This window comes from Gobius niger (genome assembly GCF_951799975.1).
Source record: "Gobius niger genome assembly, chromosome: 10".
NCBI lineage: Eukaryota > Metazoa > Chordata > Actinopteri > Gobiiformes > Gobiidae > Gobius > Gobius niger.
Window position 1 is genome coordinate 4,615,949 of NC_136861.1, and position 16,559 is coordinate 4,632,507.

At 43.4% G+C, this 16,559-nt stretch overlaps 1 protein-coding gene across 1 annotated transcript; it reads right to left on the reverse strand.

The window, feature by feature from the left end:
• Window positions 1–4,462: 4,462 nt before the first annotated feature.
• On the reverse strand, window positions 4,463–16,292 carry LOC306969100 (uncharacterized protein; the record flags this gene model as incomplete). The annotated part of the gene is made up of 7 exons (XM_079564702.1): window positions 4,463–5,508; window positions 5,632–6,106; window positions 8,122–8,231; window positions 13,425–13,507; window positions 14,158–14,344; window positions 15,012–15,707; window positions 15,831–16,292. The coding sequence occupies 7 exons, from the start codon at window positions 16,290–16,292 to the stop codon at window positions 4,573–4,575; spliced, it is 2,949 nt and encodes a 982-aa protein (XP_079420828.1). The 3' UTR covers window positions 4,463–4,572.
• Window positions 16,293–16,559: the final 267 nt, after the last annotated feature.

Sequence of the window (16,559 nt, forward strand, 5' to 3'; positions counted from 1 at the left end):
TTTAAGTGGCAAATTCTTCTTCGTGATCGATGAAGCAGATGTCGTTCAGAATATTTGAGTTTTTCTGTATTTTCTTGGATTTCTCTTTGGAAATATCACGATTTCCACAGGTTTTATGTTTCGTTCAAGGTTCAAGTTAATAATTGTCCTGAAGGGAATAATAACGGCGCAGGAATCCACACATGACACAGTAACAACTATTGTATTTAGAACAAGGATCCTCCGGTCACAGCCGTCATCAGTCCGGCTCTGAACAGCTGAGAGACGATTGTTTAATGTGAGAAACCCTTCAGACTCACCTCAGTCCAGGCTCCAGGTTTCACTCAGACGTTTGTGTCTGATCCGGGTTTCCTGGTTTGGGACGAGGCGTGTGCAAAGACTCTCATAAACTTCTGACGGAGGTTTTTAAAGACACAGATCCTGATTCAACTCATCCTGTTTTAATGCTGTTTATTCAAGTTTCTATATGTTGTAGTTGGTTTCAGAGCAGTCATAAAGACACTGATATTGTTTCTCTAATTCTCAGGTCAAAGCTCAATAGCAGGTAAGTTGTTGCTTTATTGTGACGGTGAAAGTTGTGAAATGAGCTGTGAAGAACTGGGATGTTTGGAAAGTTAGAAATAGGTTTGGACACGGCTCACATTTTAACCAGTTAACAAACTTTTATTTTATGACAGATATTTTCAGCAGTGAAAAATACCTCAAACAAACACGTGTTTTTGCTGTGAGCGGCTCAGCTCTGCTTAGACATGACATAACTTTACCAGGAGCGGGTGCGTCTCCAGCTCGTTTCCATGGAGATGTGACTAAAGTCAGCAGAATATGAGATTTAAACAGGTTAGTTTCTCATCCAAATCCATTCTTTGATGACCCACTGCAGTAACAGCATTTTCTGTCGAGCTGGTCATTAGGAAAATGTTTTGTACTGAAGGCAACAGTATCGTCCAAAATGTTCTGCAGTGTGACTTTAAAAACCGTGATTAAAAATATGAATAATGATATTACTCTGATTAAAATCCCCTAATTTCATAATAAGAATAAACATTGACTAAAAAGTATATAAATATAAATGGATGAATATTGTTAAAAATCAAAAATCAAAAACCTCAAGTTTACTCAGGTCTCCTCTCCCGACCTCTGACCTCTGCGTGACCTGTACGTGACCTGTACGTGACCTGTACGTGACCTGTACGTGACCTGTACGTGACCTGTACGTGCTCATGCCAGAGACGCAGACCGAGAGAGACCTGTAGCTGCTCCAGAGAAGCTAACGTGTCAGTTGCCGCCTTTTTGGTGGAAATACACGGTGATAGGTAAGAAAAAAACAACTCAAACAAAACAAAACATTGCAATATACAGATTAATGACAATTCTTTTTATTAAATGTAAGATACTGAGAGTCCCAAAGGCTGTGAACCCGCGCGCGCTGGGAAACCCTGTGTCCCAGTGTGGTGTAGCATGGTGAGTGCCATTCATTGTGTGTGTGGGCTAGTTAGCATGCTAATCTCCGGATGCTAACCTCCGAGTGCTATCTCCGCTAGCTTTTTCACTACGAAAATGCACTTTTCAGAGGTAAAAACGATAATCCAGGGTCCCAATTCATTTGATACGAGAGACTATTTGAAGGTTTATGCAAAGTCACTCGTGTAAGGTTTTAAAATTCAGTTTTCTTTGCAAAATTGTGGATTTAGCACATGCTAATGTTGACCCTGGTGGTGCTAATGTGGGTTAGCCACTGTGAAAATGAGGAGGGTTAATGTCAAGTGCTGGTGCCTGAACTTTGCCTGTTTTTTGAAGGTTTTTATGTTATTTAAAATGTAAAAAATGTTTATTTTTATTAAAGCATAAAAGTGTTATTTTTTTTAGCTTAAAGTGAACTTGTTTTACACTTTTGAGAATTTGTTTGTGACTGAATGTAAACTAATGTAAATTGGTTTATTTTTATTTAGTAGTATTTGAATTATAATATTGTACAACTTAACCTCTTAACTCCCGCCTGAACCGAGAGGATCTTTTTCCTCACGTCATCACATTTTTTTTTCCTCATTTTTTTGTTGGGTATTCAACTCATTTATGTAACTTTTTGTCATTTTTTATCACATTTTTGTCACATTTATATCACTTTTTTGTCATTTTTTGTCTATTTCTTGTGACATTTTTGCCACTTAATCATAATTTTTTTGTCAATGTTTTTTCGCTTTTTTGTCACATTTCCATCATTGTTTTCGTCTCAGTTTTGTTGCTATTTTCACAGCTTTTTTCCAGAAGCTTTTGGATTGGGGTAAAGCCAAACTGGAGAAAATGTGCTCGGTTCAGGCGGGAGTTAAGGGGTTCAGATATTTTGAATAATTCTAAAAGCTTTACTTGTAACTATGGTCAATATAGAACATAGTTAAAGATATTTTCTGACCTATTTCCAGGTCAGGGTTTTGGATCGGATTCTCGAAGATTCTCCAGATCTGGATGTTGAGCCGCAGCTCGAACCAAACTAACTGGTATTTGTAACTCGACCGGTTAGTTTCACACGAACATTAAAGGATTTTACCATTTTTTAAGGTATTTTTATTTTCAATGTATTTTTAAAAGCGCCTGTTTGTGTTCCCTCTGTACATAATTCTACTAAAACCATATTTGTAGTGTAAATGTATTATTTTTCATTAACTTCTTGTGTGTTTGTGTGTCCTTTGATCTTGCCCCCCCCCCCCCCAGGCTCCTCTGAATCTTGGCTCTATCTGATCTGGTCTGGTTGTCCCTTTAGCCCGTCCTCCACCAGATAAAGGCACCGACAGCACCATAAGAGCAACAAAAGCAACATCTGCACAACAAAAAAGCAACAATAAACTGACTAAAACAGTGACATAAACGTGACATGAAGGCGAGGACAACGTGACCAAAAGTCTGGATCAGTTTTGTAGGTTTTCTCTTTTCAAACGAGGTCACACCGGTTTATAGGCTGTAAACTCTCCAGTCAAGACGTTTTTAGATTCGGGTAAAGCCGACCTGAAGAAAAGGCCCTTTAATGACGAGGTAATGGAGTTGTAACCCACGTCTCCTAAGGCCATGATGTAACCGCGGCCCTCGGCCACAAGCGGCGCTATCATAAAAGTGCCTGACGGCCATCACTTCCGACTCAGCCCCACTGCTCCCGCTGTGACCGACTACGCACTGCTGCACCAAACAAACCACCAAAAGAACCGTCCCGATCTCCATAAACCCGAAGAAACACATCTCGAAAGTCGACGGTGAGTTACCAGAACCCGTTTTGCGTCGTAGCACTTTGCCAAATGTCCGACAGTTGTTACCAAAACAGTAACGTAAATAAAAGTCGCTACTTCCGTGTTCGCGGTAGCCGTTCTTCAAACACCGCTGTCTTTGAGTGTTTATATTTTTGTTGGGCCCTCAACTACAGCGGTGTCACTGCACTCACTACTGTGTGCTATAAGATAAGATAATCCTTTATATATATTTATCTATATTACCTCTTTTTGATTAGATTAAATATGCATGTTTTCATATGCTACCAGAATGCTAACGGCCCATTGAAACGCATAGGGTTTCGTTGAATACAATGAATGAAGCTTCTGATTGTTTTGATTATGTTGCGCAACTGTTTTGATGTTTACATTTATTTTTAATAAGCTCTGCTTGGCTTCAGTATTGATGTATTCACTGAATGTTACTAGTAACTGATTACTCACTGAACTTATGTTTTTTTTCCTGATCTTGTTTTCAGGTCAGGTTTTTTTTTCTTAGCGCCTGCCCCAGGAATTCCTCTGCTAGACGTGGCGAGCTGAAACCAAACTGGCAGGAACTTTTCATTCCTCTTCTGTTGCCTCCGCTGGACACTTTTTGTTGGATAATTATTTTTTCCTCCATTTTTTTGGCTTTTTGAACTCTGAACTTTCCTGGACAAGGATCGGTGCTCTGAACTTTGAGTTTTGGATAAAAGGATCGTAAACCAAACTAAATATTGCGTTTTGGGAAAAAACTTATCAACTGAACTCTAAAACAAGAACTAAAACCAGACTGTTTTGATCCAAGGTCATAAGGGTTTTTTGTGGACATTTTTTCCCTTATTGTCGTTGTTGTGCACTCTAAACAAGGCCTTATTTATATTTATTCATATGTTACTGTGTGTTACTTTTTTTTTTTGCTTGAATATACTTCGCTTTAAATCTTATTTCTGTGCATCGTGTTCATCATTTCCCCCAAGCTCCGATGACGTTTTTTCTGTTCAGTCATATTCCGTCCGTTGCAACACAAGTCCTAACCTTATTACATATTAATTAAGCGTTAGAGTCTTTGTGGAAAATAGAAAAAGTCTTTATTGTTTTAGGAGCAAAAAACACAAAGAAACATAACAGAATAAACAGTGACAGACTCTCATTATGACCTGGTCCAGTTAAACATCAAAATATCTTCATGTTGATAAAGTGTAGATTTAAATCAAAACAGATCGACAGTGACACGACTCGGGAGGAACAGAGTTTTAGTGGAGGCAATTTGAGCTCTGACTGTTTTTCATCAGGAACTTGATTAAAGAGAGAGGACAGTAACATGGAGCTGTAGGTTCTACACTGTTACTGTGATGCTCTTTGGTGAGATCTTCAGAGGAGCATCAGATGTGTATAAACATGGAAAGATCCAAGTGAAAGAGTCTGTGACTGTGTGAAGGTCTGTGTTTGTGTCGGGGTCAGTGAAGGTCAATGTGTTTGTGTCAAAGTCCAGCTTCACTCGAACTCTCTGCAGGTTCTTCACCGAGAGACGTTTAACTGGGCCTGGGTCAGAAACAGCTGAATATTTACCATCAGTGAAACATATGGACCAAGATCCTCTAACCTCAGTGTTCGCTCCTCTCTGAACATATCCACTCACACCCACAGCCCAGCTCTTACCCCCGACCTCCACTTCCCAGCTGTGAGTCCCAGAGACAAACCTTTCTGATCCATCTACAAAGCCATCACTAAGTCTCCCTGAGTTCTCTGGGACCTTCTGCTTCTCTCCTTTTGTCACTGAGGTCAGATCTTCAGACAGAATGAGATCAGGGGCTGCAGTGTTTGGCTCCAGAACCACAGGGAAGAACTGCACCAGTTTCTTCATGTTCATCCAGATGTTGAAGCCCAGGTTTCCCAGATGTTTGGCCTGGTCTATCAGATCTTCGTCTTCCATCTTTGGCTCCTCCACCAGGGGGCAGCGCTGCAGCCTCTCCTCTGCAGTCTTGTACTGGAGCAGGAAGGAGGCGTCTGCTGCTCTCAGCTGCTCCTCTGTCTCTGAGATGGTCTTGGACAGAGCCTCCATGTCTCTGCTCAGGGCGGCCATCTTGTCCTTCATGTTCTGGGTCTTCTGCTCCTCTTCCTCCCTCAGAGCCTTCATCCTGGACTCTTCCTCGTCCCTCAGAAACTGGTGCAGTTTCTCAAACTCCGCTCTGATCTGTGTCTGTGTTTGTTTGGTCTGGAGTGAGATATGAGCCGCTGCTTCATCAAACTGTGCTCTGCTCTCATCCAGGACCTGAGGAGAAACATCAGAGTTATTTAGAGTCAGACTTCCCTTTCTGTAGCAGGACATGTTGATGTTCCTCTGAGCTCTGTGGACACGTTCTTCTGACTGGAACAGGAGGAGGAGGTCTCTTACCTTCAGTTTGTCCTGTAGAGGTTTGATGTTTCTCCTCAGCTGCTCTCTCAGGTCTGAGGCTGCCTCCTCGATGGGACTGAACCTGTGGTCTTTGTGAGTCCTGGAGTCTCTACAGACCAGACAGATCAGCTCCTGATGGTCCAGACAGAAGAGCCGCAGCTTCTCAGAGTGAAGGCTGCACTCGGGCTGCTGTGGAGATGGAGATGTTTGCTCTGCAGATGGAGCAGTCTGCCCTTTCTCCTCTGTGAACGTCTCCACCAGGTTCTTCAGGACCAGGTTCTTTGGAGGATTATCCCTGGAGGACCTTCTCTTACAGACTGGACAGGTCTTCAGTACTTTGTCCTCCCACCAGTTCTCCAAACAGACCTTACAGAAGCTGTGGCTGCAGGTCAGAACCACAGGATCTCTGAAGAGCTCACAGCAGATGGGACAGCTCAGGTCCTGCTCCAGTCTGGACGCCATGTCGGAAAGAGCTCTGAAGATCAGACATAACAAAAGGACGAGTCAGATGGAGTGAAAGTCGTTATTAAAAGGTTTGGAAACGGAGAAAGTCACGACAATTTGAAACAAAAAACTCTAAAACTTGAAAACCAGAGATAGGAATAAGAACTAAAGGTCATTCACTGGCACCAATTCATTTTCGCCATATATATAAAAAATAAAAAATAAATTTTTTGCATCTCCAATAAAACGTTTTGAATCCAGAGTCATGAAATTAATGCGAGACTTTGTGGATTGGAGAAAGAACAGGTGAAGAACAAAGGTGGTTCTTCTCCGACTTTTTCATGATGTAAAACTTTTTCAAGCTTTACATCATGTTATTATGTCATTCCCTCATTAAAAACATGCCTGAAGTGTTGCCTTGGCACATTCACGTATTTTTGAGTCATCTGTAAAAACTCTGATGGCGGCCATTTTAGGGATAGGTTTGCCTGAGTCCTCCTAGGAACGCCCCAACCTCCTGGAGACGCCCCCACCTCCTGGAGACGCCCCCACCTCCTGGAGACGCCCCCACCTCCTGGAGACGCCCCCACCTCCTGGAGACGCCTCCGAGCTTTCGTCACCAGCCGAGTAACCAGCCACTGCCCCTCAGCAGAACCCCCTCCCCGCAGTGTCCAGCCCTAAGATGTAAACAGTCGGAGTCTTCATGGAGGATTAGCTTCACAGGGCTGTCAACTCTCACGCTTTCCTCGTGAGACACACACATTTGAGTACCTTCACACGCTCTCACGCTACAGCCCTCATATCTCACGCTCAACCAAAATATATCCCAGACTTTTAGCAGCGAGCGTAGACGCTTTATTTTCATGTTTGTGTTTGTTCGCGCCGCAGCTCGTCTGTGAGATCAGATCTTTACAAAGTGCCTTGTCGTCGCCTCTACAGCAGGTTACAATCAGCCAAATCCAATCAGAGTGAAAATCTCTTAAACTACAAAGATGTTTACCCACAGGTGAGAGCAGCTGTTAATAGCGGGGAGGAGCCAAGCAAAACTCCTCCCTATGGTCTTGCTCTGTGGGCTGAACTGAACTTTAGTGTCGCTGACGAAGCCTTTTGAGCCACTGAGTGTGAGAGGCGAGACATCAGAGATCAACTCAAACGCAAAATACACCGTAATAAAAACATACGACTTACAGTTTGGTGCTTTGCTGGAAGGTTTTTTTAACGCTGAAGCGGCGTGGTGATTGCAAAAGTGTCTGGGGAGCAAAGCAGCGTCTCTGTCCCGCTGTCGCTGCTTTGCTCTCAAGGCTTTTCATGAGGAAGCGGCGCCGCATAATCGCTGATGAATAAATCCACTTCAAACATGTCCACGGTTCAGCTCGTCTGATGCAATCTTTGTCCATCCAACACGACCCGGTGTTTACCCAGTATGTAAATACAGACACGCCCCTTTTTACTGCACACTCCCAAATCTCTCTAAACAAGCCGGTCTGAACCTAAAAGTTTACACTTTTAAATATGCCAATACTGCAGCTTAAACATGGAGAGGCTTCTCCGTGACTTCAACTAAGCGATTCTGCAAAAAAGTGAAAATCACCAATTAAAAAAAAACAACCTTCTTTTGCATTTCTCTCAAAACTTGGGCTGCCGACTTGTGTCCCTGGTTCTCACGACGAGGCACATATTTGAGTGCAAAATATACTTTACTCTACTCTATACTATATACTCTATACTAATTACAAAACATTAAGTGGAAACAGCAGATAATTCTCTAAAATGTGTGCGCATGGACGCAGCACACTCCTCCACTCCTAAAAGTGTCTCCAGTCAAACAAACTATATTTTTGGACTTCGTTTGCCAGATGTGGCCGTGCCGCCTGTGCCGCCTGTTCCGCCTGTGCCGCCTGTGCCGCCTGTGCCGCCTGTGCCGCACAAACATGCTAAACGAATGACTCACCTGGAGGGCGACATTCAGCGTCTGAAGTCTGAGCTGGTGAAGAAAGAAGCTTTGTTCCAGGAGTTTATCAAATCCATGAGATTAGCCTCTCTCACCGCTGCCCCGTGGGACCCTGCCCTGTGGGACCCTGCCCCGTGGGACCCTGCCCCGTGGGACCCTGCCCCGTGGGACCCTGCCCCGTGGGACCCTGCCGCCTGGTGCTCCACTCCAAGAGAAACATCCTTGGTTAAGGAGGTGCTGGTCCGTGGGGCTACATCAAACAGACTCGCGAAAGGCCGTCCACTGTGCCCATCAAAACGTTACGCTGTCCTGGAAGAAACTCCCTCGGCGACACTGCCTCACAGGCCCAGGCCAAGTCCCTGTTAGTTCTGCTGGACCTTAGTTCTGCCTTTGACACAGTGGACCATGGGATGTTACTAGATTACACCGTATGAACCACCTCGGGCCCTGACATCCTCAGGGAGGGGTCCAGGTGGTTCAATATACACTGATGTATTGTTTTATGTATTTTTAATGTAATTCTATTGTGTTTATATTGTATTTTTTTAGCACTTTAGTATAACCAGTTAAAAAGAAAAAAAAGAACATGAAAAGCATCCGTTCGGATGTATGAATATGCAACAAAATAATAATAATAATAATAGCATGTGCCTGGGAGAGGTAGAACAACACCACTCCCAAGTAAACAATTAAATAAGAATCAGAGTAATGTAAACCCACGCCAAGTCACTACATATTAAAAAATACAGAGTCAAATACAAATACAACGTGTCAAATATACAATACTCATACAATCATTTCCTTCATGAGTCTCTGCTCTGGACTCAGCACAAATACTCAGCCTTAAATTTATGTTTATTTATACATGTGTAATGAGGTGGATGAATCCAGAAGATGGACATGTCTGTTCCAGACTTTAACTCCATCATATCTGACTGACCGTTGATCACCAGATGTTTTATATAACGGCAGATGAAGGGGCCGTTTTAGAGCCTGCCGCGTAGGATAACGATGAACCTGATGGTTCTGCATAAAATAATGTTTTATATACGAAGGCCAGTCCTCATCATACAGTGATCTAAATACAAAGGTACAAGTCATTAAAGTATTTATATCAAAAAGAGAGTTTTATTTCAGAAAACAGCGGTGCTTTGGAGCATCAGGTTTGGAAAGAGTCGCTTTACGGACAAACTTCTTTTGTAGAATGAACATTGTGTTTCGGTAAGTGGTGAAAGTATTTCCACAAACAATATTACCATCATTTAAATATGGATAAATAAGACTGGAGTAAAGTGTTAAGAGACATTTACGATTTACTCGGTTTCTAATTTTACTTATGATTCCAATAGACTTATCTTTTTGCAAACCTTTTGGACCTGTTTATCGTCCATCTGAACTCCTAAAAAACATGTCGATGAAACACTGTTTATTTCTTCATTATTAATATACATTTTGATTTGATCTCTGTCATATGTTTTATTACCAGCAAACAACAGAAAATTAGATGTATTAACATTTAATGACAATTTATGGTAAATGGTCTCAACTTATAAAGTGCTTTTCCTCCTACATTAGGCACTCAAAGCGCTTTACAGCTAGAATCCACTCACCCACTCATGCTCTCATTCATACACCAATGCACGCAGACACTGGGGGCCATGTGGGTGAAGTGTCTTGCCCAAGGACACAACGGCAGTGTGCACTTTCAGGAGGTGGGATTTATTCGCTCTGAACCATTCTGAATAATTTTGAAGATCATGATTTATATTTTTAATCAGAGCCTTTAAATCCCTGTCAGAAAGAAATAGATTGGTGTCGTCAGCAAAAAGAACTGGAAAGGTGGTCGTAGAAACAGAAGCAAAATCATTAATATAGATAATAAATAATAATGGTCCCAAAACTGAACCTTGCTTATGCTTTTTATTGCTTTCTTTTTTAATTGTGTCTGGTGTTGCTGTGAGGCACATTGACTTGTACATGTACATGAAATGTGCCTCACAAATAAACTGGCCTCGCCTTAAAATCATCAGATAAACAGTTTATCATCAGAAAACAGTTGGTTTGGTTTTTACTTCCTGTTTCACTGTCGACCTCCGTGTCTGCTGCTCACACGGGAAGGTCTGATTCTCTTTGTTCTGCAGACGAGTTCATTCATGTTGTCACAGGAAGAGATTCTAATGTGTTTGACTGAAGACAAACAGTAGAATCAGAATCAGATGCCCTTCCCTGTTTCAGCTGTAAACCTGTGTCAGAGTCTCTCCCTGAACACGATCTCCCTCAAACTGAAAACTGTACTCGATAAAACATCTCTTCTATTACTGTATAACTCCCTCATACTTCCTTACCTAAATTATGGCCTGGAAATATGGGGAAACAATTATAAATCCAATACTCATCCTATTTTCCTACTCAAAAAAAGGCAATAAGAATTATGACTAAAGCAGATTTCTATCACCAACGAACCCTGTCTTTGTAGAGCTGATCCGACTGAAAATCCATGATCTTGTTGATCTAGATACATTAGTAATAGTGCACAAAGCATTTAACAATCTTCTCCCTCCTCCAGGAGCTTTTTGAACACAGGAAAAGTCAGTGTAACCTCCGAGGAACTGCTATTTTCAAAAAAGCAAAAGCTAAAAAGAATAAAAAGAGTCGATGTATTTCTGTAAGAGGTGTTAATCTGTGGAAGATCAGTTAAAACTGTCCCAAACAGTCAAAGCTTTCAAAAAGTTGTTTAAAGCGGCTAAAATTCAAGAATATATAAGCTTAGGATGAAAAAAATAAAATAAATAAAAAATAATAATGAAGACATGATTTAGTTTCAACTAAATTAACATAAAACAAATGTATGTGACATATTTGTTGGAATATTGAAATGTATGTTACTAACTCCAGATACTTATGCTTATTTCTCTTCTGTTTGACACTTGATATTGTTCATTATTAATGTTTGTGTTTTGTTTTTTCTCTGGTGGAAGTCTGTAAACTGGGTTAGAAGTAATAAGTTTTCACTTCAGCCTAAACCCTTTCGGTCGTGTTGTACACAAAGAATTGGAAATGTTTTTTACGTTTAAAGGAATGAACTGACCGAATAAACTACTACTACTACAACTACTACTACAACTACTACTACTTCCCGTTCTCTGACTCTGTGGATCTGTGACTCTCAGCTCTATTTAAACCCCATTAATGTGAGAAACGCTTCAGACTCACCTCAGTCCAGGCTCCACAGTTTCACACAGACGTTTGTGGTCGAAGCAGCAGCTCTGTGTCTCAGGCTGTTTCCTGCTGTGGGACAAGAGCCGTTTCTCAATCTGTGGCTGTTTCCCAAAGCCGAGGTGCCGAGACTCTGTGGGGCTGGGGGTGACAGTATAATTATATTTTAGTAACTAATAATAAATACATAAAAAGCAGTCAGAGATGATGAACCCGATCTGAAAATACACAATAAAAATATAAGTTGAGCCTCACATTTCCCTTTAGTGCTATATTATCTCCACAGCTGTTTGATAAAGCTGCCGTAGCAAATGATCCATGTGGCTGAAGTGTCGATTAAGTGAAAGCAAAAGCACAAACTGCTTCAAGTAAGACATTTACTGAGGCCTCTCTTTAACACAGGGGTTCCCAAACTTTTTATTTTTCTGGGACCCCAAACATTGACTTGTAAACGACTCGGGGCCCCATTGTATAAAGTTATTGCCTCTTTTGCTACTAGAGGGAAGAAAAATGTTTTTAAATGAAGTTAATATGTATTTAATCAGTTTATTTTGAAGATTTCAATGGATTTCACAAATGATATGCAATTTTACACTCAAAATATATAAAAAACAGTAGCATTTTTCTTTTTATTTCATCCTGAAATCATCTGTGGACCCCCACCTAAAGCCTCACGACCCCCCGAGGGGTCCCGAGCCCCACTTTGGGAACCACTGCTTTAACACACTGACATGTGACGACAACATGTAATTTGTCTCTTTTATAAAGTTTGGCTTGTGCAGAATCTTATTCCATTTTTTTATTTTTTATTATTATTATTAAATGTGCACCTGTCAATCAATGAATCCCTCGAGGGCGGGGCCGAGGGGGGTGGGGGGATTGGTGCAGTGGCTTATGGGATGGCACATAGCTCCTTATCACCGGTTAGTTAGCATTAGAGGTCCCTATGCTAAAGTGGCTATGATAGTTAGCACCAGAGGTCCCTATGCTAAAGTGGCTATGATAGTTAGCACCAGAGGTCCCTATGCTAAAGTGGCTATGATAGTTAGCACCAGAGGTCCCTATGCTAAAGTGGCTATGATAGTTAGCATCAGAGGTCCCTATGCTTAAGTGGCTATGATAGTTAGCACCAGAGGTCTCTATGCTAAAGTGGCTATGATAGTTAGCACCAGAGGTCCCTATGCTAAAGTGGCTATGATAGGTAGCACCAGAGGTCCCTATGCTAAAGTGGCTATGATAGTTAGCACCAGAGGTCCCTATGCTAAAGTGGTTATGATAGTTAGCACCAGAGGCCCCTATGCTAAAGTGGCTATGATAGTTAGCACCAGAGGTCCCTATGCTAAAGTGGCTATGATAGTTAGCACCAGAGGTCCCTATGCTAAAGTGGCTATGATAGTTAGCACCAGAGGTCCCTATGCTAAAGTGGTTATGATAGTTAGCACCAGAGGCCCCTATGCTAAAGTGGCTATGATAGTTAGCACCAGAGGTCCCTATGCTAAAGTGGCTATGATAGTTAGCACCAGAGGTCCCTATGCTAAAGTGGCTATGATAGTTAGCACCAGAGGTCCCTATGCTAAAGTGGCTATGATAGTTAGCACCAGAGGTCCCTATGCTAAAGTGGCTATGATAGGTAGCACCAGAGGTCCCTATGCTAAAGTGGCTATGATAGTTAGCACCAGAGGCTATTATGCTAAAGTGGCTCTGATAGGTAGCACCAGAGGTCCCTATGCTAAAGTGGCTATGATAGTTAGCACCAGAGGTCCCTATGCTAAAGTGGCTATGATAGTTAGCACCAGAGGTCCCTATGCTAAAGTGGCTATGATAGTTAGCACCAGAGGTCCCTATGCTAAAGTGGCTATGATAGTTAGCACCAGAGGCTCCTATGCTAAAGTGGCTATGATAGTTAGCACCAGAGGCCCCTATGCTAAAGTGCCTATGATAGTTAGCACCAGAGGTCCCTATGCTAAAGTGACTATGATAGTTAGCACCAGAGGCCCCTATGCTAAAGTGGCTATGATAGTTAGCACCAGAGGCCCCTATGCTAAATTGGCTATGATAGTTATCATTGAGGCTCCTCCCCCTAACTCCTTCCTAACTGACGGACCAATTTGGACGCTTCTTATCATGAGTTACTCTTTACTTGTACTCGAGTAAATACATGGGCTTCAGCTCCCTCAGATACTTGGAGGTGGAGCTGGAGTGTGAGAGCCTCTGATCTCTTGGTCTTGATCATAGAGTCATGTGTCGAGTTCAAACTGGATGAATCTGTTTGAAAAAAGATGTTTAATTCTTAGAAACATCGACATTAAGACAAAAAGTCTGGATCCGTTAATGACGAGGTAATGGAGTCTTTGTGGAAAATAGAAAAAGTCTTTATTGTTTTAGGAGCAAAAAACACAAAGAAACATAACAGAATAAACAGTGACAGACTCTCATTATGACCTGGTCCAGTTAAACATCAAAATATCTTCATGTTGATAAAGTGTAGATTTAAATCAAAACAGATCGACAGTGACACGACTCGGGAGGAACAGAGTTTTAGTGGAGGCAATTTGAGCTCTGACTGTTTTTCATCAGGAACTTGATTAAAGAGAGAGGACAGAAACATGGAGCTGTAGGTTTCTATATCACGGAGTGGATGGCGTTTTTGAAAATGTGCTTTGTTTTTTTAACTTGTGTTTTTTTACCTCGTTGCTTTGACTACCTCAACACATGACTTGGCTGTCCAATGCCCAGGGGTGCGTAATCAACACACCTGTTGGTGGCGGGACGGGAGAAAAGGCTGGATAAAAGGGGAGACGAAGAGGGCAACGGGGGGACAGAACTACAGAAAGAACGTGGGCCTGTGGCGGACGCCGTAGGGGCACGAGGAGATACAGGACGAGCAGATAAGTCTGGACGGAGGAAGACTGAACCTATGGTGGTGACGGGGCGACCGCGTGAAGACGTAAGGCGAGGACAGAGCGACCCGATGCGGACACGGGGCAGGGCATCAGGAGCCAGTACAATGACGCGTGGTCTGGGAGGGAAAAAGCAGCTGAGAGAGTCTGGGAAGAGCACCACGAAGCGGAACACCAGCAGCGGGGGAGTGGGAAGCTCCCCCTGCGGTGTAAGCATTAAGTACTTGGAGTAGTGGTGCTCATTGGTGGCTCACTTAGAGAAAGTCTCCGGTGTGTTGGCTTCTCTGATGGCCCCTCTTGTGCTGTTTGTGCAGGTGACCCTAAGGCGTGGACCCGGACAGCTCCAGGACCCAGAGAGCTCCCCACCAGTCAGCCTTGCTCCTGCCCCTTGAAGAAGGGGACTGCGTGAGTGCCTCCACGACGACCCCATAGCTTTTCATCGTTATATTATTTTTAGTCCAAACATCCATATTTTTATAACTCTATTAATAAATTGTAAGACCTTTTAAATGTATTTGTCATTATTGGTTGCACTACCCCACGGCTCTCATTACAAACATAGTTCAATAATAACTTTTCTCATCGGCCATGCCAATTTCGAACTTACAATAAACCTCAAACCTGTGACATCTACACTGTTACTGTGATGCTCTTTGGTGAGATCTTCAGAGGAGCGTCATATGTGTATAAAAATGGAAAGATCTCAGTGAAAGAGTCTGTGAATGTGTGAAGGTCTGTGTTTGTGTCGGGGTCAGTGAAGGTCAATGTGTTTGTGTCAAAGTCCAGCTTCACTCGAACTCTCTGCAGGTTCTTCACTGAGAGAGCCAGATCTGGGGCCAGGGATTTGGTAGAAACAGCGAAGTATTTACCTTCAGTGAATTGTATGAACCAAGATCCTCTAACCTCAGTGTCCGCTCCTCTCTGAACATGTCCACCCACACCCACAGACCAGACCTGACCTCCACTTCCCAGCTGTGAGTCCCAGAGACAAAACTTTCTGATCCACGAAAATAGCCATCACTAAGTCTCCCAGGGTTTTCTGGGACCTTCTGTCTCTCTCTTGCTCTCCCTGAGGTCAGATCTTCAGACAGAATGAGATCAGAGCCTGCAGAGTTTGGATCCAGAACCACAGGGAAGAACTGCACCAGTTTCTTCATGTTCATCCAGATGTTGAAGCCCAGGTTTCCCAGATGTTTGGCCTGGTCTATCAGAGCTTCGTCTTCCATCTCTGGCTCCTCCACCAGGGGGCAGCACTGCAGCCTCTCCTCTGTAGTCTTGTACTGGAGCAGGAAGGAGGCGTCTGCTGCTCTCAGCTGCTCCTCTGTCTCTGAGATGGTCTTGGACAGAGCCTCCATGTCTCTGCTCAGGGCGGCCATCTTGTCCTTCATGTCCTGGATCTTCTGCTCCTCTTCCTCCCTCAGAGCCTTCATCCTGGACTCTTCCTCGTCCCTCAGAAACTGGTGCAGTTTCTCAAACTCCGCTCTGATCTGTGTCTGTGTTTGTTTGGTCTGGAGTGAGATATGAGCCGCTGCTTCATCAAACTGTGCTCTGCTCTCATCCAGGACCTGAGGAGAAACATCAGAGTTATTTAGAGTCAGACTTCCCTTTCTGTAGCAGGACATGTTGATGTTCCTCTGAGCTCTGTGGACACGTTCTTCTGACTGGAGCAGGAGGAGGAGGTCTCTTACCTTCAGTTTGTCCTGTAGAGGTTTGATGTTTCTCCTCAGCTGCTCTCTCAGGTCTGAGGCTGCCTCCTCGATGGGACTGAACCTGTGGTCTTTGTGAGTCCTGGAGTCTCTACAGACCAGACAGATCAGCTCCTGATGGTCCAGACAGAAGAGCCGCAGCTTCTCAGAGTGAAGGCTGCACTCGGGCTGCTGTGGAGATGGAGATGTTTGCTCTGCAGCTGGAGCAGTCTGCCCTTTCTCCTCTGTGAACGTCTCCACCAGGTTCTTTAGGGCCAGGTTCTTTGGAGGATTATCCCTGGAGGACCTTCTCTTACAGACTGGACAGGTCTTCAGTGGTTTGTCCTCCCACCAGTTCTCCAAACAGACCTTACAGAAGCTGTGGCTGCAGGTCAGAAGAACAGGATCTCTGAAGAGCTCACAGCAGATGGGACAGCTCAGGTGCTGCTCCAGTCTGGACGCCATGTCGGAAAGAGCTCTGAAGATCAGACATAACAAAAGAGTCAGATGGAGTGAAAGTCGTTATTAAAAGGTTTGGAAATTAGGGATGTCATAAAGCGGAGCCCCTCTCCCTCTATTAAGGACATGTTCTCCACCCGTCTCACCCGCAAAGGGGACCCTACGCACCCATCACACAGTCTCTTCAAAGTGATGCCTTCAGGGAGGAGACTGCGGGATCCACGGGCCAGCTCCAGTCGACTGAAGAACAGGAAGCTGAACTCCCTGCCTTCC